At 36.8% G+C, this 24,679-nt stretch overlaps 2 protein-coding genes across 3 annotated transcripts; one reads left to right on the top strand and one right to left on the bottom strand.

The window, feature by feature from the left end:
• Window positions 1-7,654: 7,654 nt before the first annotated feature.
• Window positions 7,655-12,596, top strand: LOC149378956 (Galactose oxidase/kelch repeat superfamily protein). Of its 2 annotated transcripts, none has more exons than XM_089602727.1 (16): window positions 7,655-7,787; window positions 7,891-7,988; window positions 8,391-8,529; window positions 8,622-8,650; window positions 8,734-8,830; window positions 8,920-8,975; window positions 9,064-9,171; window positions 9,280-9,336; window positions 9,844-9,935; window positions 10,194-10,278; window positions 11,011-11,163; window positions 11,347-11,444; window positions 11,676-11,849; window positions 11,930-12,033; window positions 12,129-12,198; window positions 12,377-12,596. In XM_089602727.1, the coding sequence occupies exons 1-16, from the start codon at window positions 7,726-7,728 to the stop codon at window positions 12,434-12,436; spliced, it is 1,482 nt and encodes a 493-aa protein (XP_089458853.1). In that variant the 5' UTR covers window positions 7,655-7,725; the 3' UTR covers window positions 12,437-12,596. The 2 variants fall into 2 exon arrangements, with proteins under 2 accessions (XP_089458853.1, XP_089458851.1); XM_089602725.1 differs by having other exon boundaries at window positions 11,673-11,849.
• Window positions 12,597-12,635: 39 nt separating this feature from the next.
• LOC149378955 (uncharacterized) lies at window positions 12,636-14,240 on the bottom strand. Its single transcript, XM_089602728.1, has 5 exons — window positions 14,178-14,240; window positions 13,712-14,079; window positions 13,530-13,640; window positions 13,302-13,382; window positions 12,636-13,007 (listed from the first exon to the last, which is right to left on the bottom strand). The coding sequence occupies exons 2-5, from the start codon at window positions 14,069-14,071 to the stop codon at window positions 12,933-12,935; spliced, it is 627 nt and encodes a 208-aa protein (XP_089458854.1). The 5' UTR covers window positions 14,072-14,079; window positions 14,178-14,240; the 3' UTR covers window positions 12,636-12,932.
• Between the last annotated feature and the right edge of the window lie 10,439 nt (window positions 14,241-24,679).

The following is a 24,679-nucleotide window of genomic DNA, read 5'->3' as shown; positions in this document are numbered from 1 at the left end:
ATGCGACCAAGTTTTAACTTTTATTAAAACATTGCCAACTAACCCCAATGCCCATATTTACTTACCAAACATGGCGACACCTCATAAAATCCTTTATGGTTCGAAAAACATTATAAAAAAGGGAAATTTCAAATAAAAGTAAAGAGACTGAATCTTATGTCAAATATTTATTTAAAATTTGATTTTTATTATTTTTTAGATGAAAATGTGATATCAATAAAATTCTCTTAAATCATCTTAAACCATCCCAAACCATCTTAAAATATCATAATGGTTTAAAATGGTTTGCAATGGTTTAAGATTGTTTGCGGTGAGTAAGACAAGTTTATTAATTTGAGAGGCATTTTTGTGCCAAAAATAGTTAAAAATCCTGTTCTAAATACTTTTGACATACAAGGTCCTCATGCTGCGCATTCGGCAACGGAACAACGGAAGGAATGACTTCCGAGGCTGGTTGAGTGCCTGACGGAAATTCCAAGTTCCGTGTGGCACGGAAATGGCGAAACTACTTCCGATGACAGACGGAAATGGCAGAGCGTACGATCGGAAGGCCAACTTCCGTGTGAGCGAAATTACTTTGTTTTTTTCTTTTTTTTTTTAAAAAAAAATCTGGGCCGCTGGATGTAAAATCCAACGGCCCAGAATTTGCTGCCATTGATGCACTGTTAAAAGCTTGGTTTCATCTGATTTCCGTGAAGCTTTGATTGTGGGACGGAAATACCATTACCGATAACACGGTAATTCCGTCGTTAAGCGACGGAAATTTTCCTTCCACTTCGACTCGGAAAGTCACGTCGTCGGAAGCGGTACTGCCGGTACCGTCCGATAGCCAGCTTGACAAGGTCCAATGATGATATTTTTTTGATTGAAATTGTGACATTTCGAATTTTCCTTATTACGTTTCCAGCTTTATTTATATGTTGTATTTGAAATATTCCAATATCAATAAGAAATTTTGAGGAACATCATACTCAAAAATCATTTTAGACACTCTCGGAAATTGTTTCTAATTTAGAAAGGTCTCGTTTCGAGTCAAACTTTCTATTTTAAGAAAGTTGACTCAAGATTTAAAAGTCAACATTTAAATTTTGATACGATCTCATGTCATGAGATATTTAATTTCATGTTATTGAATTTAATTAAGAATGTGACACATTTTTTTATATTGTGACACATTTACAACTTCTAGCAATGGTACACTTTTCAAACAACCTTGTGGCATCAAAAGCCAAATTGTTTGACTTATTCATCTTTGGTGTAGCCGTGTAAGATGATTCTAATAAGACAAAATTTGTTGTCTTGAAAGTTGCTCTAATAGGTTGTTGTGTAAGAAACCTTTTGGTGGCCGGTGATAAGTTTGTCATTTCCAATAGTTTGATAAGAACAACTTTATCTCATGCATGATCATGCATAGAACCTAGAATATGACATCCTTTTAGTGTATGGATGTGTAAGGATTTTTAATGTGTTTCAATAAGGAAATAAAATAAAATAAAAATAGAAGAGTGGGAGAGGTAGACATGCACGGTTTGTCCAAGCCATATAGCACCCAATATTTTCCTATAAATAGACCTCAAGACACTCCCTCCTTTCATCACAAAATTTCCAAAGTTTAGAGAGAAAACAAAGTGAGTTAGAGTGGAGAGAGACAAATCATAGAATATAGAATTCATTATATTTTCTTCTAGAGATCAAGGTGAAGATTAATTCTTGCCCTTTCTTCAAGTCCAAGAGGTTAGCATTTTCCCGTCTTAATTCTTTATAACTATCGTTCCTTAGTATGTTCTTGTTCTAGTTTTATTTCCACGTTCCCATCCAACTCTGGAAACTAGAACCTTACAATGCATGCATGAAATGTTTTATTTTTCTTCAAATCTGCCTTTTAATTTATGTAACTTTGGTAATTAGTTTTTATCACTTCTAAATACTCAAATTGTTAATGGAGTATACCAAAACGAAGCTACATATGTCTTCTTTTGTAATATTTTTTTATATGTATTTGATGTATTTTATTTCGTTCATCAAAATCTTCTAAATGCACACTGCTAGGGAGATATCCTTAGGACCCAAGAAGTGATGTCATGCTATGGAGTATATTTTTAAACAGGTTGTTGTAATAATTTTAATTTAAAAGTTTTTTTTTGTAATATATCTATTATGTCTTTTATATGTTCCAAAAAGAAATTTCAGAAAAATCATTTTTAAAGAGTTCGAACGAGTACTTTCAATTTTGTGTGCCGAAACTGTTTTCTCACCCGAACAGATTTGTTTAATGAACTTAAAAATAATTCTGGGAATGTTTTACATATTATTAAATTAAGTTTAATATGGAAATTTAAAGGTACAAATGTTATTGTTGTTTTGCAAAAAGAATCACCGATTTCCGAGCACGAGCTATCCGTAATTAACAAAAGTGTAACTATAGGTCATTCTGAAAATATTTTTTTCCAGCAACGTTTTTACAAACCTTCAAATTATATTTTCAATATGCATCATGTTTTTCCGAGCCTTAGATCGTTCTTAGAGCTTTAATATTCTTATAGGTCTTTTATCCATTAAGCTTGGTTTTGTAAGAATAGATTATAGAAGCTCATAAGTTATTTTCCTATAGGTTCGAGAAAGAGTCAGATTCCTAGCTCGAGTGCTAAGTATCTTGAAACTGAGAGGTGAGTTCATCTCACTACAATGCGAATTAGTTCAAAATAATATCATGCGCAAGTATTATTTAAATTTTATGGATGTGTATTATTTTATTACTATATACATGTTAGATTACATGATTATGTTGCCAAGTTTATCTTACCATATTTGTGAACTATGTTTAATATGTATTAAAGTATTTTTATCCAAGAATTTTCAAGTATGCTTTAGACTTATTTTATTTCATGAAATTTACCATGCAAATGACTTAATAAGTATGCAAGTGAGAACACTAAGAGGTGACGTATCGGCCTACGCCAAAGTAGGTTATTACGACCCACCTCGTAGACGTTTATGTCTCGATAAGGTGAGTCGTACATGCTCAGGGAGGGCGGAATCAATGTTTGGCCGCATTGTTTCCATAAGCTTCAGTGCGCACGATACGATACGATCACTAGGGGCACCCGAAAATCATGAATCATGTAACAAGATATGTATCACGTTGATATAAGACTTAATAAAACTTTATAATGTTTATTTATTATTATGTAGAAAAATGTTTTGTGATGTTTTACATGAATTTCATTGAGCTTTAGCTCATATGTTTGTATATGTTTTTCTTCGTTCGCATTGTAGGACATGTGCAAGGTAAATGACTTTGAGTTGGGATCGTGGTGGCGACAAGAGTAAAGGGTGGGGATGGATACTGCTACGCTAATTAAAACGTTTTCCGCTGCCAAGTTATTATGATAATCGTGTTAAGCATGTTCCTTTATATTTATAACATCTTGAAGACAAATACTTATTTTTAGTTGAGAATAAATAATTGTTTCAGTTCTAGTTTTTTCAAAAAAAAAATTATTGACAAGTATGAAATGAAATTCAAGCTTCTATGATCGGATAACGACTTAAAAAAAATCGGGTCGTTATAGAAATAGTTTCAAGTGTCCTATATAATTTCTTAAATTTTTTTATAAACTAACATTAATGCTATAGATTCACGATGATTTGTGCCAAATTATGTTAAATGATTATGTTGGAATAGATCTAGGGTTTAAGAAAAGATTATCGCTTCTAACAAGCGGCGGAATATAAAAATTTCTTAAAAAACTCGTAAATCGTTTTTACAACCTAGACAAAGTGCATGAACATATAATTTAAAATTTTAAAATTACATTTAGTTTTTACTCGGTACCAATCTTGAATGGAGCTTGAACGTTGAGAAGCATTTGAAACGCTCGTCTCGCCACGCAGCTCACCTCTCCCACTAGTCTTTTTGAACCTGTGAGTAACCACGAAAGTTTCTACCACTAGAGTCTTTGAGTATGGTTGGGATTTAGTGTGTTGGCACTTTTAAACACTATGACTCAAGAACAAGTCTTTGAGCCAAAGAGCCAAAACAAAATGCTAGGTCTAATGAGGACCTAAGTGCCAAAACAAAAGGGACAAGAAGAGATAGACAGAGAGGGGGTGGGTGGCTACAACTTAGAGAGAGAAGCTCTCAATCTCAAAATTGTGTGTTGTGAATTGTGAATGAAGTGAGGTATTTATAGGAGGAGGATTACCTTTAAAAGGTAGTTTCCTCTTCTCTATTGAATATCACATATTCATGAGCAAATATTTGGTTTCTCCTTCCTTGTCTTGGACGTGCAACATGATGCACCAAGTCCTTGGATTTGTTTCCTCATTCGTTTTCTCCTTCTTTGGCCTCCCCCTTTGATTTCCTTCTAGACGAAATTTGTTTCCTCTTTTTCTTTTGGCAAGTATCTTCATATATCAATGCATAAAATAATCTATCTTTCTTCTATGATGGTGCACGAAATTAAGGGCTTCTAGAACATGCTTCTAGATGTTTCTTCATTTGTTCATGACAACATAAGAAAAGCTCATTAAGAGTTTTCACATAAAATTCCATGAAATGAAAATTAATCCTCAAGGCTCAATCCAAGGATGTTGGCCGTGTGACACATTTCAATTGTCATCATATTTATTGACATTCACACCATCCTATGTCCAAAAGGACAAAACTACCCTTTAGACAATTTTCGTAAAACTTGTCTAGTTCAACATTTGAACTTGTTTTGACTTAGCTTTCATGTTTAACTAATTCTACTCTAAAGACTTGTGGTAGTGACCTCATGGATCCAAATGAACAAAGCTTGAGCTAGCATACTTGGACTCAAAAGCTCACAAATCTTTTCCAAGTTCTAGCTTAATGTCAACTGACTCCACTAAAGAGTTGACACTGAAATCTCTCGGTTCAAATGAATATATTTTATACTCAAGAATTCTACTTAATTGTAATGAGTGGATCCATTGAATATTATCTATGTTTACCCTTCATGAATATCATCAATTAAATGGGATTTACAAAATTACCATTTTACCATTCTAGTTGTTATTTCCTCAACTCATTTGTCGCTTGTGAATAAGTTAGAAACAATGTATTGACGAGGAACTAACAAGTCACATTGATCCATCCAAAAGAGTCATGACTCAATTTGGACACTGACCAGTTCATTTATTCACATTCCAATGAACAAAGCATGAAGTGATATACATTGCACTTCAGCAATCTTGTACATGAATTCCATATCTATGAGATCTTCACAAAGTTACTCATGACATCCTCACAACTTAGTACTTCACCAATAGGTCCTGTTCAGAATCACATAGTGAATCCGAACTCTGACTTTCTCAAATGAGAATACTAAGGTGTGAAATGACATGTCTCATTTCAGGATTAAGGTAAGCATGATGCAATTCATACGTAGTGACTTCGAGACATAAGTGGTTAAATAATTTGTTCTTATTCTGTCTCTAGAAGTGCACTGGTCAATTCAGTACCTTCAGAAGATACCTAGGAAGAACTATAGAGTCTCCATGTCTCAATGCCTCATAACCAGACATCATAGATTCTCCTAACAATCATACTGAGATCAATAGCCCTTTGATCTTTAGATTGTGAATATACTTTTTTAAGAAAACCATGAAGAGTTTGTTCATGCAAATCTATATTTGACTCTTCATTAGTTGTTAGGTTTGTTTAATGACTAAAGACTATAATTTATCATAAAGCTTCAAACAGACAAGGAAGAATGAATGAACGTTTCAACTTTTATTAATTATTCAGCGGTTACAAACATTCGTGGGATTTCATTACATCAAATGTACATAAGTAATGACTACTACTCTTCTTGTGAGCACCATTGACAAAAGATTAAGCTCAAGTATTTGTCAACTTTGATGGCTCAATTTATATTGTGGCGAAATTTATATATGCTTGAAATATCTCAATTTTGAATCAACTTAATTTTTAGAGTTAAACATTAATGCATTCAATTAGATTCTAGAACAAAATAACCCCGTAAAAAATTATAAGAAATGAATCAAGTGGGGTAGTGGTACTATTTAGCATTGCTAATTAAGCTTTTTATTTTTTCCGTCGCCCATTATGTGACCACAAAAATTACAAGTGTGCGCACTTGATTTTTCCGAAATGGACGTACAATACTTCCTTACTGGATCGGGGGGCACATTCTTTAAATCTACAAAAATAATGTTCATGATTCATATAAGTCATATAACACATAATTCTTATAATTTATAAAACACATAAACACATTATTAATATATATATATATATATATATATATATATATATATATATATATAACATAATTCATAATATTCATATAACACATAATTCTTAAAAAAATCGACAGATGCGTTTGTTTTCTCTAACATCCCAAGATAACAAAATAATAAATCTAACCATCTTAACCTTACACCACAATTTTTAAGTGAAAAAAATCAAAAATAACAACACTATAATCCAAAATTATCAACATAACATTTAATTAAAATTAAATTCAAATTTAACAAAAAATTAATAATAATCATGTTTAAAACCAACTAATTAAACATTAACATTACAAACCCACAACTAATTTCATCAAAAACTCAAAAAATATTCAAATAAATCAAAACCCTAATTTTTTCGATATACGGAAGCTTACCCAACTTCTGGCGCTGTTTCCGATGGTAAGTCGTGGGATTAGAGCTTCGCGACGTCGGAATAGAATGTAACCCGACGGAAGAAGCGGTTTGCAGTGATGAATGATCAGAAGAGCGTCAGGAGATTTTGGGAGACTTCTCGATCTAGTTTGAAAATTTTGGAGCAAAATTCGTCCAAATCCCGTTATTTTTTTTTTTTTAATAAATAGCCTTAAATGAACCGAGTTTTTTGAACTGGGAATCGGTTCATTTCCCATCTGGTTTACTTCGGTTCCCAGGGAAAGCTTAGGTTTGTAAGGAACCGTATTAGGACCTGCCCATTTTCCAGTTCTCGACCGTTTCTCAGCCCGTTTCCCTAGATTTAGAACCTTGGGATGAAAAGGTAACTTTAATGAATGTGAATGGCATAGTTTGTGGAAAAAAGATAAGATTAAAAATCTACAGTAACAAATTGGTTCCTGAACAAAAAAATCTACAGTTTTACCCCTTCATCATTGTAATTATATCATATTTGGTTTATATTACTTATATCGCCAAAATAAACGAAATTTGATCGTGTGTCTATCATGTGTTAGAAAAAATAAAAAAAATATTGGTAATAACGTGAATTCGCAACATTCGAATCCATTCGGCAATGTTTTTTAGGCTTTTTGGCTTTCATGAAGCCGTTGTCGTCACCATTGATAAGTAATTAATCTCTCTCGAAATAGGTCTCTCTCGAATTAATCTCTCATGTTATAATCAATATAGCATTGTTTTTCAACACATGATAAACACACGATCAAATCTCTCATGTTACTTATTTTGGTGATATAAGTAACATAAAGACCAAATATGATACAATTAGAATGATGATTGACGAAGGGTAAAACTGCAGATTCTTTTGTTCAGGAACTAACTTGTTATCGGTGACAAAATTGAGGGACCAAAAATATAATTTTTCCAAAAAAAAAAATGTGTTTCTCAAATGGAAGGAGAGATTTAAGTTACTGTTAGTCAGTCCAACAGAACAACAGTTGAGCTTAACGTCGCAGAGATCGAACGAAACTTCGGTCAAACAAAACAAAAATGCATTGCTGGGTTCGAGCTTCTTCATCTGACTTCTCCGGAAATATTCCCCGCCCTCGCAGGTTTGACTTTCGATCTCTCTTACTCGTTGTTCTTCCATCTGGATTTCGCGGTTCCCAGACTTTTGCTTCTGGATTGAGTTTCGTATTTGTGGGAATCGAACAGTGGTCATACGGCTGTGAATATTGGCAAATCCAAGGTCGTCGTTTTCGGCGGGTTCTTCGACAAGAAGTTTCTAAACGACATCTTCGTATACGATATTGGTACTCCTGAATTTTATTCGATTTTCTCATTTATTTCACGTTGATATTCACCTTTTGGTCGGGATTTTCAATTTTGATTCCAAGTCTTTACCTTGAAAAGTGTTCACTACATTTTCCGTGGTTGTTCATAGAGTTATAGAATATTGTTTGGCATTGCTTCTACAAATATGTGACATTATGCTCTTTTTGACCATTGAGTGATGAGACCATAGATTGAATGAATTGAAACTTTAGTTCTCTAAACTCGATTTAGGTTTTTCTAAAGCCTGAAATTATTTATCCTTGACATAATTTCTACCTGAATTTTAAGAGAAAAAAGTTTGTTTCTTTTAAGGAATTTTTGGTTTGGTTTTCTCTGTAAATTGTTAGCTGATTAACAAAGTGAATTTGTTACTTGATCAGAGAAGAAACTATGGTTTCAGCCAGAATGCACTGGAAGCAGCTCCGATGGACAAGTTGGCCCGAGCCCACGTGCATTTCACGTTGCAGTTTCTATTGATTGTCACATGTTCGTTTTTGGTGGTCGTTTGGGTAGCAATCGGTATGTTTAAATTTATTATGAGCTCTTTTGATATATCGTGTTCTGTATCTGCTTACACATCACTTGGATTGTTGCGGCGATTGGATTTTCAGATTGGGCGACTTTTGGGTCTTAGATACCGGTAAGAGCAAACCTAACTGGTCGTTTTAATAGGAAGTCTTATCTCCTCCAAAATATGAATTGATTTGCCTTTCTTTTCTCTAGATATTTGGCAATGGTCGGAGTTGACCAGTTTTGGGGACTTACCATCAGCACGGGACTTTGCATCAGCTTCGGCTATTGCAAACAGGAAAATCGTTATGTGAGTATTCATGTGTTGCATTGATTAATTTATTAACAAGCGTTGAATTTTTGTTAACTGTGTTTACCGAGGATATGGTTCCGATGCAGGTACGGAGGGTGGGATGGGAAGAAGTGGCTGTCTGATGTATTCGTCTTAGACACAAGTAATAATTCTCTCTTTGTCTAGACTTCGACACCATCACATTTTCTTTTATTCCATTATTCATCTCTCGATCTTCTTTCTTGAAAAAGTATCACTTGAATGGACCGAGCTGCCCATTACTGGAGCATTACCTCCTCCGAGATGTGGCCACACAGCTACCATGGTCGAGAAACGGTTATTGGTCTATGGTGGAAGAGGTTAACTAACATTTCATATTACTTTTTATATGCTAACACTCATTTTCCTTCAATTAATCACAATTTACCACTTAATTGGCCTTGGCATGGATACATACAATCTTGTAGGAGGTGGAGGTCCGATAATGGGTGATTTATGGGCTTTGAAGGGATTAGTTGAAGAAGGTCAGTAGTAAAAAATCAATTTTCCCCAACTCTATTGAATAACATACTTTTCCCTACCTGTACTAGCAATGCTGCTTTTTTTTTTTTTTTGCACCACCTATCTTGAATTTGTTTATTTTGAAAATTTTCTGAACTAATAGCTTTTTTTTTTCTTTCTTTCTCTCCTGAAGATTTACTTCATTTTACTACTTTGAAGATTGAACATGTGAATGCCCAATGACTTAAGTCACAGTAGGAGCTCAAAGCTTGTTTACGTATTCCATGTTTTGCTAATAGACCATACACCTAAAATGACTAAATGTGCTCACTTGAAGATTTAGCAGGTTTTAAACACAACAATGTTAAATTTCGCTTTGTACGCAGAAGATTCTTTTTGGAAGTCTAATTGAGTTGTGAAAAAAGTGGGTGGCTGACGTTGGTTGTCTACTTTCGCTCTTTACATTAGCATTATTATCCGCCGTTGTCCAAAATTAAAGAATTTTGTTTGGTCTTTGTTGTGGAAGGAAGAGAATGAAATGCCTGCATGGACACAATTAAAGCTTCCCGGACAAGCTCCTTCGGCTCGCTGTGGACACACAGTTACCTCTGGAGGGCACTTTGTAATTCACATTCACAAACTCTGTACTGCTATCTCGTTCTTCTTCACTTCAAATAAAATATTTTGGTTCATATCGCTTCAATTTCGCACATATCTTGCTCTTTATTCTCCAAAGAAACTTTAGTGCCAGTCAGAAACTATGATTAAAGATCACGAGGATCACATTGTGATAATAATAGCAATTTAGTTTTCCTCTCTGAATTCTTGCATCTACTCATTTACTTTGTGAAAGCTACCTAAGTATAACTACTTGTTGCAGCTGCTTTTATTTGGCGGTCACGGGACCGGTGGTTGGTTGAGCCGCTATGATATTTATTACAATGATTGCATAGTCTTAGACAGAGGTGAGTCTTTATGAATTACTTTTTGAAGACCTCTTATTTGTTTGATCTGTGCCAGTTGTGATTATAATTTCAGATTTGTCAATTTGGGAACTCACGATATAAATTAACAAGTTTCAGATTTAAGTAGAGATCGTCTTTGTCTCAATAAATGTCCAAAAGCTACAATCTTCGTTTTTGTATTATGAAACATTGTATACTTCTCTCACCTATAATTCTTAAATTTTTTTATTTCTCATCATCATAGAAATGCAAGTGAGGAATATATGGTACACCAGTCCGTAATGTCATTATAGAAAGGTACTGGTAATTATAAAAGGGGGCTAAGAGGAAAACAAGGGTCATGTTGAAACGCAGAAGTAGATACCCATTTTTGGCCTAGAAGTCGGTTCTTGGCTAGTTCACTGCTTCACAAAAATAACGAAATACAGGTTTGCAGAACCTGTGGTAACAAGAAATTGATATTAAAAAAAATAGTTGCCTAAAATTCCATACTCCTTTGTTTGTTTAACAATACAGGCATTTGTTTCTTCATTTTCTTTATATTAGAAATTAATTACAGACATACCACCCATCCTAAGCTCAAATGTTGATTACTAGTTGGGAAAATAGACTCTTATATTAAACTAGAGAAGCTACAAACAGGATGAGAAATCCTCAAATTTCGCTATTGTTACTCGTTTATTCATGTCGAATATTTTTTGTTTTCCCCTGTTTTACTTAATGTGCACTCAGTTTCTGCGCAATGGAAGCGAATGCCTATTGCAAATGAACCTCCTGTGGCTCGAGCATACCACTCCTTGACATCTATTGGCTCGCGCTATATGCTATTTGGTGGCTTTGACGGAAAAACAACATTTGGCGATATATGGTGGCTGGTTCCTGAAGGTACATATTTGCTCTGTTTAACTCTAATTCTGTGTTCTTATGCATTGTGTTCTTGGAAATCATTTCTTTGTATTTTTTTTCTGAGCTGTACATTTCTTGCAAATTATATGTAGATATTAAATTTAGTGATATTCTAAACTTAATAAGTGTTATTCTAAGCTAATCTTCCTTTGTTTTTCGTAGAGGATCCTATAGCAAAGAGATGGACTGCCACACCCAACAACGCCACCCAAGATAATAATTCAGCAATCGGAAATGAGCATTTATCGTCGAGAACAAAGGTGAGCTTATCTCAAAGACAATTTTGATCTTCGCTCCAACTTAGTTGGTGCACTGCTTCGTACCTTCGCAGAGTTGCTCGAGATACAGATTTCTCTTTAAACTGCTCAGAAAGTCTGCTTATATATATGCCTTAAATCTGAAACTTAAGCAATGATTTATTCATTTTATTTTCACCCGTATCCATTTCATTCAATTCTGAAATATCCGCGCTACTTCCTACAAATCAGCAGGAAAGCCAAGAAGAACAATCTGCTGTCTCAGAATTACAGAAAAGACTAGGAATTTTGGTTTCAATCACTAATAGTAGGCCTCCGATTGTTGATGAATTGGAAGATAAAGAGTTTGTAGAACTAGCATCGAGTTTGGCTGACTCAACAGTTTCCAAAAATGAGCAAGTTATTCAGGTATACTCAATGTGCCCTATAAATTGAGCATGGGAGTGATGAAGAAAACCCGCCAACTAATCTTCTCAGTCGTGATTCAGGCACTTCGTGATTCGTGGAGAAAAGCTTCACCGAGTTCTGTACGACTCAAAGAGCTTGGCCCACTGCTTCGTGACTACCATCGGCTTATCACTCGCCACCAGTTGTAAGACTTTTTTTCTTCTTTCATTTTATGACTTTTCTTGTCTTGACTCTGTAATTTTTCTTCTTGTGACGTCTTAACTTTTTGACCTTACACAGGCCAAATGGTGCATCTAGTTTTCCTGGAAAAGAAACTTACCGGTTCTATCATATTCGGGATGTTCATCAGGTACACTTGATACTTCAAACCCTGCCAAATATTTTACATCTAATCTAAAAAAACTCATGGTCCATATATTTTGATCAAGCTTTAAGTTGATTCTTCAACTAAAGTGAAATGTTTCTCGGGTGACTTCTTTGCAATGATCATGATCGTTCTTCTTCTTTTTTTTTCTTTTTTTTTTCAGTTGCGCATGGCTGATATCCCAAAGCTGCTGGAAGAGTACAAACAGCTTCCGATTAATTAAACATAATATAGATAACAGAGGATGTTTGAGTTAAGTTTATTTATTAATTAAGTAATTTTTCAAAGTATTTCGACTAATAATATTATTTGGTTAGTTAGAAGTCTATACAAGAACCTTTTTTAATAGATTTATAGAAGCAGTAGAGATAGTACATTTCATAGATCGGTGATTGTGCAGAATAAAATCTCTTTGAATTGGCTTACGATGAAGTAAGGATTGGATTCTTCAACAAAGAACGGCATTCCCTAATAGAATATAGACTTAATTAGTCACCGTTGAAGGTTAACATTTTTCCAATTACACACTGAAACTGAAATCTCAAAATTTACAATGAGGTATGTTATAGTAGTAGTAAATAGTATGAGCAATGACCGTTCATGCATGGAATACAAATGCAAAGTTTGAAAATATTATACTACGCTAACAAAACGCATAAATGAATCTTCATTGTATTTTAATATTTATCTTAATTTTGCTCATAGAGAATTATGTAGCTTCATAGCAGTTTCTCTGTGTGCTTGCTCAATTCTTCTAGCTTCTGCGTCCTCAGCCTCTCACTCTCAGCCATCAGCTGATTCAAGCAATTTGAGAAGAAAAAAAAGATTAACCTTAATAATAATATATTACATAATAATCATGAATATGGGAGAGAGATTTGTAACTAAGCCACTAAAAGAGCCAACCTTTCGTCAAAAAAAAAAAAAAATGTAAAAATCACATTTACATTACAAATTTTTACTAGTGGATCACTAAATGTATTATGAAAGTATTATTCCGTGTCCATCATTACAACCTAGTTATATTTATAGAACAGTTGAGCATTCATTGACCAAAACAAAAGGTCTTCAAAAAGATAAATTAATACCTCCGTTAATGCGGTGAGAAGCTGAGCTTTCTCTTTGGATTTTTCATTAAACAGGTCCAGCAATTCCTTATACTCTTTCTCCTGAACCCCAAACAAAAAAAAAAAAAAAAAAAGAAAGAAAAAAAGACAGAGTAGAATCCGTAAGAATTAAGCCTTTTTTTTATTTATGTCCTTGCCTTTCTTCTAAGAATTTAGGAAATAATGGGAAATGTTAGAATTGAGGTTGACCTTCTTGTGGCAGCTGATTCCCAGCGGCTTGAGCTCTCGAGTGGTCAAGTCGATTCTCTTCCTCACATTGGCAACTTCCTTTTTCAGTGGATCCGCCAAATCCTCCAATTCCTGCAACCGAAAATCAATTTCAAGTTCAATTTCTGAGTTGCAGGTTCATATATATGTTAGGGTTTCATTACCTCCCAGATGTGAGCGAGACGGCGAGTTTCTTCTTCAGCACGGCCTAGTTGAAGCTCAACCTTGCCCTTCACTTCCGTCTTCCTCCTCTCGATCTCTTCCTCCCGAGCTCGGAACGTGGAAATGGCCAATCTCGACGACTCCTCGTCCACGTCACACTCGCCGCCCTCGTACTGCTCCGTACCACCACCGCCATTGCCGATACTGCTTCTCATTCTCTGCATTATCTTGCTTCTCACCACTCTGACCAAAACCTTATTCGCTATGAAATTATACACTACTCTTACGCATCCAAACACCCCTTCAATCTTCTTCTTTTTAACCGTGTCTTGTTCCTTTGCTTTTGCTTCACTGCTTCCCATTTGCAACCCTTGAAGGAAACGAAAACAAAGAAATGTCAAAAACAAGGGACTGTTTTTTTTTTTTTTTTGATAGCTACTTTAGTTTTTTAAACAATGGAACGTTTACCTTTCCAGGTATGTATTTCCACTTTGTTGACATGATTGTAGTTCGTGGAACTAGATAATAATTTTTCTATTTCTTTTCTATTGGTCATATTTATTTAATATTTCCCACCTACGAAAGTAGTGCCTGTTTTCAAAATTCTACACTGGTTCAAAATTTTAAACTGGCTCAAAAAATTCAATAAAAATAAAAAAAACAGAGAAAAAAAGTGCGTAGATTGACAATAATAACCCTACCATTACCTGGAAAGCAGGAAGTATGACCACGGCCAGCGAATTTATGGGTTTTTTTTCCTCACTTTTTCAGCCTTTTTTAGGACGCTCCAGTCCACACTAGTCTTTTACACCGTATTTGTACTGGTCATCAAACCATAAATAAAAATTATATAACAAAATCATGTACAGATTAAAAATAATTAGTTTAATAATTTTTATAAACTAAAAAATTATGGCACAAATTGATTTATAGTGTAATATCTATAAAATACTGATTGATAACTTATATTATAAAGAAATTAGTTTTACATGAGAGAGATAGTGAGAGAATTAAATAGAGAGAGGTGAGTAAAAACCATAAAAAAATCTCTAAAAAAAATATTACTTTAAGTAAAAAAAAATAAAAATAAGGAGAGGGAGAGTAAAACAAAAATCTCAATCTGCAATTTGCTATTTAAAGCAGCTCCAACTCTAGTAGTTAATGCTCTTAACCAAAGGATTGAAATTGATGGGGTCGTTTTTGTGTCCATCGTCTCGAAAATAAAAAATTACAGTGATCGATGAAAAATTAAGATGAAAATAATGTGAAAATTTGAAAAAATTTGTGTCCACAGATATTTCGATTGCCAACTGAAATTACGCTAGAACATAGAAATTGCGACGAAAATAATGTTGCAGAATAATTTTAAAAATATATGTATTTAAATATGTATTTAATAGAAATATATAAAAAAAATTATCTATATATAAACTTCAATTTCATGATAGATATTAAAAATAAAATAATTGACAAACTTAAATACTAACGAATCATTAACTTACATATATTACTTTATTAGTAGTAACTTTTGTCACATTGATTAATGATTGATCTAATTTCTTTGACAAAACATAAACGAACATACACGTTAGGTTAGAGCATCTCCAAAGCATACACTAAATTTGATGTAATTTTCACACTAAATTTGGTGTAGCTTTTACACCAAAATATATTTTTTACTCCAATGGTATTACACTATATCTTACACCAAACATGAAGTTTTGAAGTTATAGAGTTTCTCTCATTGGAGAACTCTTATTTTATATTTAGAGTTATAGAATTCTCCATGGGAGATGTTTTTAGTATGATATCGTTTTTAATATATTTTTTAACTTCAGCTTTACCTTCTTCAACTCTCTCTCTCTCTCTCTCTCTCTCTCTCTCTCTCTCTCTCTCTCTCTCTCTCTCTCTATATATATATATATATATATATATATGTGTGTGTGTGTGTGCGCGCGCGCGCGCGCGATAGTAGGCAGGAGACAGTCGACATGCATGATTTTTCTATACGTCATCGACATAACCTTAGCAATAAGTCATGAAGCAAAGTGTTCAATTGTCCATATAACAATGTTTTCAATTGCTTCATATATAATTCTCATAGAGTAAAACTCCACCGCCTTAACTTCTTTTTTTTTGTATGTTTATTTTTTGGGACAATTAACCGCCTTAGTATTTAGTATTAAGACATGGTCATTGGCCACGGTGATAGGTGCGTTAATCACGCATAAAACTCTTATCTCTCGGATTGCAAATCGACGAGTCCTCGGGTGTTTTGATAGTTTCTAGTATTTTTTTTATAAGTTTCAGGTTCAAAGGAGGAATAGAGTGTCTACAGTCAATTTCATTGAAAAAAAAGGACGTGATTTGGAGACAAAACGGTCGAAATTGAGTAAAAAAGCAGTAGTCGAAAATTTACGACTCCGTACGCCGCAGGAGATCAGACTCTGCACCGCGTGCTTCCTTGCACGCGTCGCGTAGACTGGAAAATCAAACCGAGAAAACTTACAAGTCTTACGCGTGGACCGCGCATAAGCTGAAACTTGGTCCGCGGCCGCGCGCCTCCGAATTGCTGGAATAGGAAATTGACGTTTTTTTGGAAGATTTTGACCCTTGGATTCAATTGGAAGGCTCAGATGACTCAGAAAATGCACCATTCAGAGTTAAAAACACCTTTGTAACCTAAATAAAACATCATCTTTTTTTTTTGTTTATGTTTTTTGAGAGCTTTGGAGAGATAGAGATTAGAGCGCCGTTACTCTTGACAATCACAGTTTTTTTTTTCTTCCTTTAATCTCTTGAACTCCAGTTTTTAATTTTTATGAAGATGTTTATTGTTTCATTCATGTTTTCTTGTTCTTTTCTTTTTGTTCATTGTTTCACCATGCACTAATTTCCATAGGGCCGTGGTGGAGTGTGTTCATGATCGCTGATGGATTCCTTATAATATATTGATTGATTGTTCTTGTTCGTTGATTTATTTAATTCAAATTTGTGCTTAATGCTTGTTTGAGAATCGCGACCTCATACTCGTTCTTGAATTCAACTTGATGCTTGAGAAAGATTAGGTTGTTAGTGTGCTTGATTTGAATTACGGTAATACATTCCTAGGCTAGATATAGCTAGGCTGTTATCGACTCGTGTGAGTACTATTGTGTTATAAGGATTGCCGTGTTTCTTAGGGGTTGAGATCGAGAGATAAGACTCCGGCATAGGTTTAGGTTGTTAGATGCTCAAGAGAGATTTAATGATATAATTAACGTGAGTACGAGTAGTAAAGATTGAGCAAGAATAATTGTGCTTAAGTCCATGAATCCTAACCGTGATTGAACTTGTGAAGTCGTGGTCCTACTTCTCTCTATCCGTTTAATCCCCTTTTGTTTGCTTGCTTTTCTTATTTATTTGTTTATTTTAATTTCTTGTTAGTGATTGGATATCACTTCTACAACTCTCTTGGGTTCTCTTCGAAACTTGTGTTCCGGAATCTTTAATTAACTAGTCCTTGTGGGATCGACTAGTTCTTACGAATTATTACTATTGCGACCATGTACGCTTGCGTGTGCGAAAATATCGCAACAAGTTTTTGGCGCCGTTTCCGGGGACTAGTTGTAAATTAAGATTCAATTCATTAGTTTCTATTTTAACTTTATTTTATTTTTATTTTTCTCACTTATTTTTTATTCACTTTTTCAGGTGTATGCGAAAAGACAGTGATTCGAGTCTTTTTCCAATTGATCCTGAAATAGAGAAAACTTGCAAGCGCAACCGAAAAGAGAAGAAGCAACAAATTGAGGAACCAAACATGGCTGAAGAAGCAGAGAAACCATTGATTGATTACGTGTTACCCACCACTAATGGGTACTGTTCAGCCATTGTCAATCCAATCATCGAAGGGAATATGGGCTTTGAGATTAAAATGCTGATGATCAATATGATTCAACATAATCAATTCTCAGGAGCCCCAAACGAAGACCAAAACGAGCATTTGACCGATTTCAACGAATTATGCGGCACGTTCCAGGTCCACGACGTCTCCGCCGACATGATACTATTGTCAATGGTGCCCACAAGAAGAGTAGTAGTGTCTATTTATGTACATTTCATGTAATATAGTCTCACGAAGACTCTTGCTTGTAAATGCTAAATCATCAATAAAAGTTGAAACGTTCATTCATTCTTCCTTGTCTATTTGAAGCTTTATGATAATCTATAGTCTTTAGTCCTTAAACAAACATAACAACATATGAAGAGACAAATGTTGATTTGCATGAACAAACTCTTCATGGTTTGCTTAAAACTGCATATTCACAATCTAAGGATCGAATGACTATTGATCTCAGTACGATTGTTAAGAGAATCTATGATGTCTGGTTATGGGACATTGAGAGTTGGGGACTCTATAGTTCTTCTAGTTATCTTCTGAAGGTATTGAATTGACCAGTGCACTTTTAGAGACAGGATAAGAACAAACCATTTAATCTCTTATGTCTCGAAGTCACTACGTATGAATTGCATCATGCTTACCTCAATCCTGAATGAGACATGTCATTTCATAGCTTACGTATTCTCATTTGAGAAATTCAGAGTTGGGATTCACAATGTGATTTTGAACAGGACCTATTGGTGAAGTATTAAGTTATGAAGATGTCATGAGTAACTTTGTGAAGATCTCATAGATATGGAATTCATGTACAAGATTGCTGAAATGCAATGTATATCACCTCATGCTTTGTTCCTTGTAATGTGAATAAATGAACTGGCCAGTGTCCAAATTGAGTCACGACTCTTTTGGATTAATCAATGTGACTTGTTAGCTCCTCGTCAATACATTGCTTCTAACTTATTGACAAGCGACAAAGGAGTGGAGGAAATAACAGCTAGAAGGGTAAAATGGTAATTTTGTAAATCCCGACTAGCTGATGATATTCATGAAGGGTAAACATAGATAATATTCAGTGGATCCACTCATCCCAATTAAGTTAAATTCTTGAGTAGAAAATAAATTCATTTGAACCGAGATATTCTCAGTGTCAACTCTTTAGTGGAGTCAGTTGACATTAAGCTAAACTTGGAAAAAGTTTTTGAACTTTTGAGTCCAAGTATGTTAGCTCAAGCTTTGTTCATTTGGATCCATGAGGTCACTGTCACAAGTCATATCGATTATGATTAGTTAAACTAGAAGCTAAGTCAAAACAAGAACGAGACAAGTTTTACGAAAATTGTCTAAAGGATATTTTTGTCTTTTTGGACATAGGACGAAATGAATGTCAATAAATTTTTTGACATTGTCATATGATGACAAATTCCACTCGGCCATAATAAGATTTTTGGTCCTTGAGGATTAATTTCATTTCATGGAATATTACATGAAAATTCTTAATGGGTTTTTCTTATGTTGTCATGAACAAACGAAGAAACATCTTGAAGCTCATTCTAGATGCCGGTTGGCCGTCCAAACAAGAGAGAAAGAGAGACCAATTTTGTGCATTGATGTATGAAGATACTTGCCAAAAGAAAAAGAGGAAACAAATTTTCTCTATAAGGAAATAGGGTGGGCGGCATACACAAGGCAAGAGAGAAGCAAAACAAAAGAGGAAACAAATCCAAGGCCTTCTAGTGTTTTAGCTCTTTGACTCGTAGACTTGTTTTTTAGTCATCGTGTTTAAAAGTGCCACACACTAATTCCTTCTTATCTCGAGTGATTTATTTGATATAAACTTTCGTGGTTACTCGAGTTCCCGAAGAACAAAGAAAGACGAGCTGCGTGGGGAGACGAACGTTTCAACCTTCCTACGGCTTCTCAACGTTCAAGCTTCACAAATGTTAGTAATCGTGTAATCGTTTTTAGATAGTTTTAATAATAACATCTGGTTGCTCTTTGTCTAGGTTAGTAAAATCGTTTTACTTGTTTAAAAGAAATTTTTTTATTTTCCGCCGCTTGCTCAAAGCGTCAAATCTTTTCTTAACCCTAGATCAATTCCAACAAATACGTCTTTGTTTGTTCTCGTTCTCTCTTCGCGACCAAGCGAAGTCGTGGCTGAATTCCTTGCCTGCCGATTCCATCACCACATGGGACGAGCTTTGCAACACCTTCCTCACAAAATTCTTCCCCTTTGAGAAGACTGCCCGTCTACGAAATGCCATCCACAGTTTCAGGCAGTGGGATGGAGAATCATTGCATGAGGCATGGGCGAGATTTAAGGACATGCTGAGGAAGTGCCCCCAGCATGGGATCACTCTGCCAGTCCAGCGTCAAATGTTCTATTATGTACTCCTCACATCCACGAAGACCTTAGTAGAGGCAAGGTGTTGACTAAGACGCCTACCTAGTTCCACACCCTTCTCGAGGAGCTGGCGCGCTCTAACGACCAATGTTCGGTGGAAAAAAAGACTCATGAAAGCGGGACCTGTAACCGCAAATGCCACTACTTCCGGAGGCGACACAAAAGGGATGAATGAGATGTTGGCTCAGATGGTGGACTTGAAGAAGCAGTTCCAAGAGATGAAAGCCACCGCGCATCTAGCACAAGCCACACCGAAGCCATATTTTTGGTGTAACGGACTACACTACACCGATGATTTCCCTCAAGCGAACGATGCCCACCCCGAGAAGCAACAGGCCCCCGTTCCAAAACTCCAATAACTACAACAATGGAGCCCGGAACGACCAATACAACCAAGGATGGAGAGTGCCTCAACAACAACAACAAGAATTCCAACAACAACAACAACAAGGATTCCTGCTAAACCGGCCTCCACCTGTGTTCCAAAATCAACAACAGGGGCAACAACAAGAGTTTCAACCGCGTCAACAGCAAAAGCAACCCGCTTCCAAGGACAAGATGGAATAACTTCTCACGACCTTCATCGCCACGACTTAGACGCATATCCAAAATCAGTCGACACAAATACAGAACCAATCAGCGCAAATTCAGATCTGGAGACGCAAATGGGACAAATCGCACATGCTCTGAACGTGCGACTACATGGCACGCTTCCGAGAAACACCAACGTCAACCCGAAGGACTAGTGCAATGCGATTACCCTTCGCAGCGGGATGGTGGTTGAAACTCAAACAAGGGGAAGAATAAAGCCGAAGGCGAAGCGTCATCTTCAACAACTCCTTTGCCTAAAGCGGTTCTCCCACCACGTCCACCAGTAACTGCATCTGTTCCAGTGCCATTTCACTAACGACTCAAGAAAGCAAAGCTCGACAAATAGTTCGGGAAATTTTTGGAGGTGCTCAAGCAACTCCGAATCAACATCCCATTTGCCGATGCCATCGAACAAACGCCGAGCTACGCAAAGTTCTTGAAGGACATCCTCTCCAACAAGCGCATAATTGATGACTGCAACACGATCACTCTCTCCGAAGAGTGTAGTGCGATAATCCAGAGGAAGCTCCTGCCGAAGTTGAAAGACCCGGGAAGTTTCACCGTACAATACGCCATCAGAGACTTGTATTTCGGGAGGGCACTTTGCGATTTGGGAGCCAACATCAACCTTATGCCTTTTTTCCATCTTTCCGGAAGCTAGACATAGGAGAGGTGAAGCCTACACGAGTGACGCTCCAAATGGCGGACATGTCCATCAAGTACCCCTGCGGGATAATCGAAGACATTCTTGTCAAAGTGGACAAATTCATATTTCCTGCTCATTTCATGGTACTTGACATAGAGGAAGACGTGAACATTCCCATCATTATAGGGAGACCATTCCTAGCCACTAGTGGAGCCTTGATCGACGTCCAGAAAGGCGAACTCAAATTGAGGGTGCAAGATGAAGAAGTCATCTTCAACGTCTTCGACATTATGAAATACCCAAAGGCTAGTGATGATATATTTCGGGTAGATGTTTGCGAGGAGTCTATCAACGATCATTCTTGCTGCCTGGAGGAGCCCCTTGAGGTATGTATTCTAAACTCGTGTGAATTTGCTGATGATATTGTTACACATACAGCTTTAGAATACGCAAATTACATGGATGGTTTCGAGGCCAACAAAAGGAAATACTTCGAGGAGTTAGGAGAGAACTCAAAGTCAGTCAAGCTATCAATAGAGGAACCCCCGGAGATCGAACTCAAGGACTGCCCAGCCATCTTCGATACGCATTTCTTGGAGAAAATAAAACACTCCCGGTCATCATCTCCGCTCACCTCAACGCCGAGAAAGAGGACAAGTTGTTGAGAGTGTTGCGATCTCATATGCCTACAATTGGATGGACCATTGCCGACATAAAAGGAATAAGTCCAACCTGCATGCATCGCATCCTCATGGAAGACAGCATATGGCCATCTGTCGAGCATAAAAGAAGGCTAAATCCAGTGATGAAGAAGGTGGTGCGCAAAGAAATGTTGAAGTGGCTCGACGCCGAAGTGATCTACCCAATCTCCGACAACTCTTGGGTTAGCCCGGTTCAATGCATCCCGAAGAAAGGCGGAATGACGGTGATACGGAATGACAACAACGAGCTCATCCCAATGCGAACCATCACCGGCTTCAGAATTTGCATGGACTACCGAAAGCTCAACGTCGCCACCCGGAAAGACCATTTTTCTCTTCCATTCATTGATCAAATGCTCGATCGACTCGCCGGCCACGAGTATTACTGCTTCCTCGATGGCTATTCCGGCTATAATCACATTGCCATAGCCCCTGAAGACCACGAGAAGACGACGTTCAGTTGCCCGTACGACACTTTTGCTTTCCGGTGAATGCTCTTCGGTTTGTGCAATGCACCGACGACCTTCCAAAGGTGCATGATGGTCATCTTCTCCGACATGATCGAGAGCACAATTGAGGTATTTATGGACGACTTCTCTGTTTTTGGTTCTACTTATGATGTGTGTTTGGATAATTTGTCTAAGGTACCAAGGCGATGCGTGGAGACCAATCTCATCCTCAATTGGGAGAAATGTCATTTCATGGTGAAAGAGGGGATTGTTCTAGGCCACCGAGTATCATCACAAGGGCTGGAGGTGGACAGGGCAAATATCGCGATGATTGAAAGACTACCTCTGCCTATCTCGGTAAAAGGTGTGCGGAGTTTCCTGGGGCATTCGGGGTTCTACTGGCGATTCATCAAACACTTCTTGAAGATCACAAAGCCTCTCTGCGGCCTCCGAAAAAGACGCTAAATTCATCTTCACCATTGAGTGCTTGGAGGCATTCAACACACTCAAGGAAAAGTTGAGCATAACCCCGGTGAAAGTTGGTCCTGACTGGGACGAGTCATTCGAGATAATGACAGATTCTAGTGACTACGCCGTAGGAGCAGTTCTTGGGCAATGAAGAGGAAATGCTTTCCACACGATCTACAATACAAGCCGAACCCTCAATGAAGCCCAAGTCAACTACACCACTACCGAGAAAGAGCACTTAGTAGTGGTGTTTGCCTTTGAAAAATTTCGGCCCTATGTCATTGTCAACAAGACAATCGTCTACACTGACCACGCGACAATCCAATACTTGATGACTAAGAAGGATGCGAAACCAAGGCTCATTCGGTGGATTCTTCTCCTCAAGAGTTTGATGTCGAGATCCTAGACATGAAAGGAATGGAGAACACCTCGTCACCGACCATTTATCACTCTTAGAAGAACTCACTCACGTCCCCGATCGTAGCACGCCCATCGAAGACAATTTCTGGGATGAGAAGATGCTTACCGTAGAGGGAGTCGAAGCACCATGGTATGCTGACTTCATCAACTTCTTGGCGAACAACACGATGCCTCCGGACTATAATCATCATTAAAAGAGGAGTTTCTCTCCGAGGTTCATCGCTATTACTGGGAAGAACCGATTCTTTATCGGCAATGTGCGGATTCGATAGTTCAAAGGTGCGTACCTAATGATGAAATTCCTTCCATGCTCAAACACTGTCATTCCTTAGAATGCGGAGGACAGTTTGGACACAATCGCACAACGGCAATGGTGCTCCAAAGCGGTTTCTTTTTTCCGACTCTCTTCCGGGACTGCCGAAGATTTGTCGAGATATGTGACCGATGCCAACGAACCGAAAATATCTCGAATCGAAATGAGATGCCCTTGAAGAACATCTTGGAGACAAATGTTGGATAAACAAGGGTGGTATCGGACACGAACAGTCGCTCCGATACCATATGTTGGTGACGCACTAGTGGTATCAGACATGAACAATCGCTCTGATACCACTTGCTGATGAACAACCGAGTGGTGTCAGACACGAACAATCGCTACAATACCAATTGTTGGAGAAACACGTAGGATACCAGACACAAATGATCGCTCAAATACCACTTGCTGTAATATCAGAGGTGGTATCAGACACGAACAATCGCTCCGATACCACTTGTAAGGAAACGAGTGGAGTATCGGACAGGAACATTCGCTCCCATACAATTCATCGAGATTATGTGCTCACCTTGATAACCATATAAGTTGCGAAATAAATTAATTACACTAACAAAAGCTAATTAAAAGGATGGTCATCTAACAATATCTAGATTTACTTTATTAATTAAATAATGAAAGCATTCAAACATGTCAAGCAACCAATAAGATCAAAGAACAAGGTTCACAGAGAACTGATGGATTAGGCTCACGAACATAATCTTTTAGCTTTCACAATCCGTCATCAAACGCCTTGAAACTCCTCCTTCAAGCTTTAAGATCCTTGTACTTGAATGCCTTGATCTTTTTCTTCAAGCTTCTAGATCCTCGTACTCCTCTTGATGACACCATAATCTTCCGAAACGTAATATCCGGACGAATAAAGAAATACGACGTGGGACCACACTCTTTTATCTCACACGATCAAGAAACAAATGTTGTTTCAAGATCTCACTCTTATTTTCTAAGAATGGAAAAAGCAATTCCTAGGGGGGAGAGAGAGAGAGAGAGAGAGAGAGAGAGAGAGAGAGAATTCGGCCACACACTTGTGTTGGACGAATTTTTGGCTTTCCAAAGCTTGGATTTTCTCTTCTCATGAAT

This window comes from Urtica dioica, chromosome 12, assembly GCF_054948205.1.
Source record: "Urtica dioica subsp. dioica isolate 48M chromosome 12, U.dioica_male_clone48M_v1_H2, whole genome shotgun sequence".
NCBI lineage: Eukaryota > Viridiplantae > Streptophyta > Magnoliopsida > Rosales > Urticaceae > Urtica > Urtica dioica.
Note: the sequence above shows the minus strand (reverse complement) of the source record. Positions and strands in the feature narration are given on the sequence as shown.

Excerpts from the sequence above, each read along its gene's own strand:
- LOC149378956 (XM_089602725.1), top strand. The coding sequence starts at position 7,726 with ATGCATTGCTGGGTTCGAGCTTCTTCATCTGACTTCTCCGGAAATATT. Across the intron at positions 7,788-7,890 it reads AATATTCCCCGCCCTCGCAG|TGGTCATACGGCTGTGAATA; the intron begins GTTTGACTTTCG and ends GGAATCGAACAG. Across the intron at positions 8,530-8,621 it reads GGTCGTTTGGGTAGCAATCG|ATTGGGCGACTTTTGGGTCT; the intron begins GTATGTTTAAAT and ends TTGGATTTTCAG.
- LOC149378955 (XM_089602728.1), bottom strand. The coding sequence starts at position 14,071 with ATGGGAAGCAGTGAAGCAAAAGCAAAGGAACAAGACACGGTTAAAAAG. Across the intron at positions 13,641-13,711 it reads GTCTCGCTCACATCTGGGAG|GAATTGGAGGATTTGGCGGA; the intron begins GTAATGAAACCC and ends TTTCGGTTGCAG. Across the intron at positions 13,008-13,301 it reads TTCTCACCGCATTAACGGAG|CTGATGGCTGAGAGTGAGAG; the intron begins GTATTAATTTAT and ends TGCTTGAATCAG.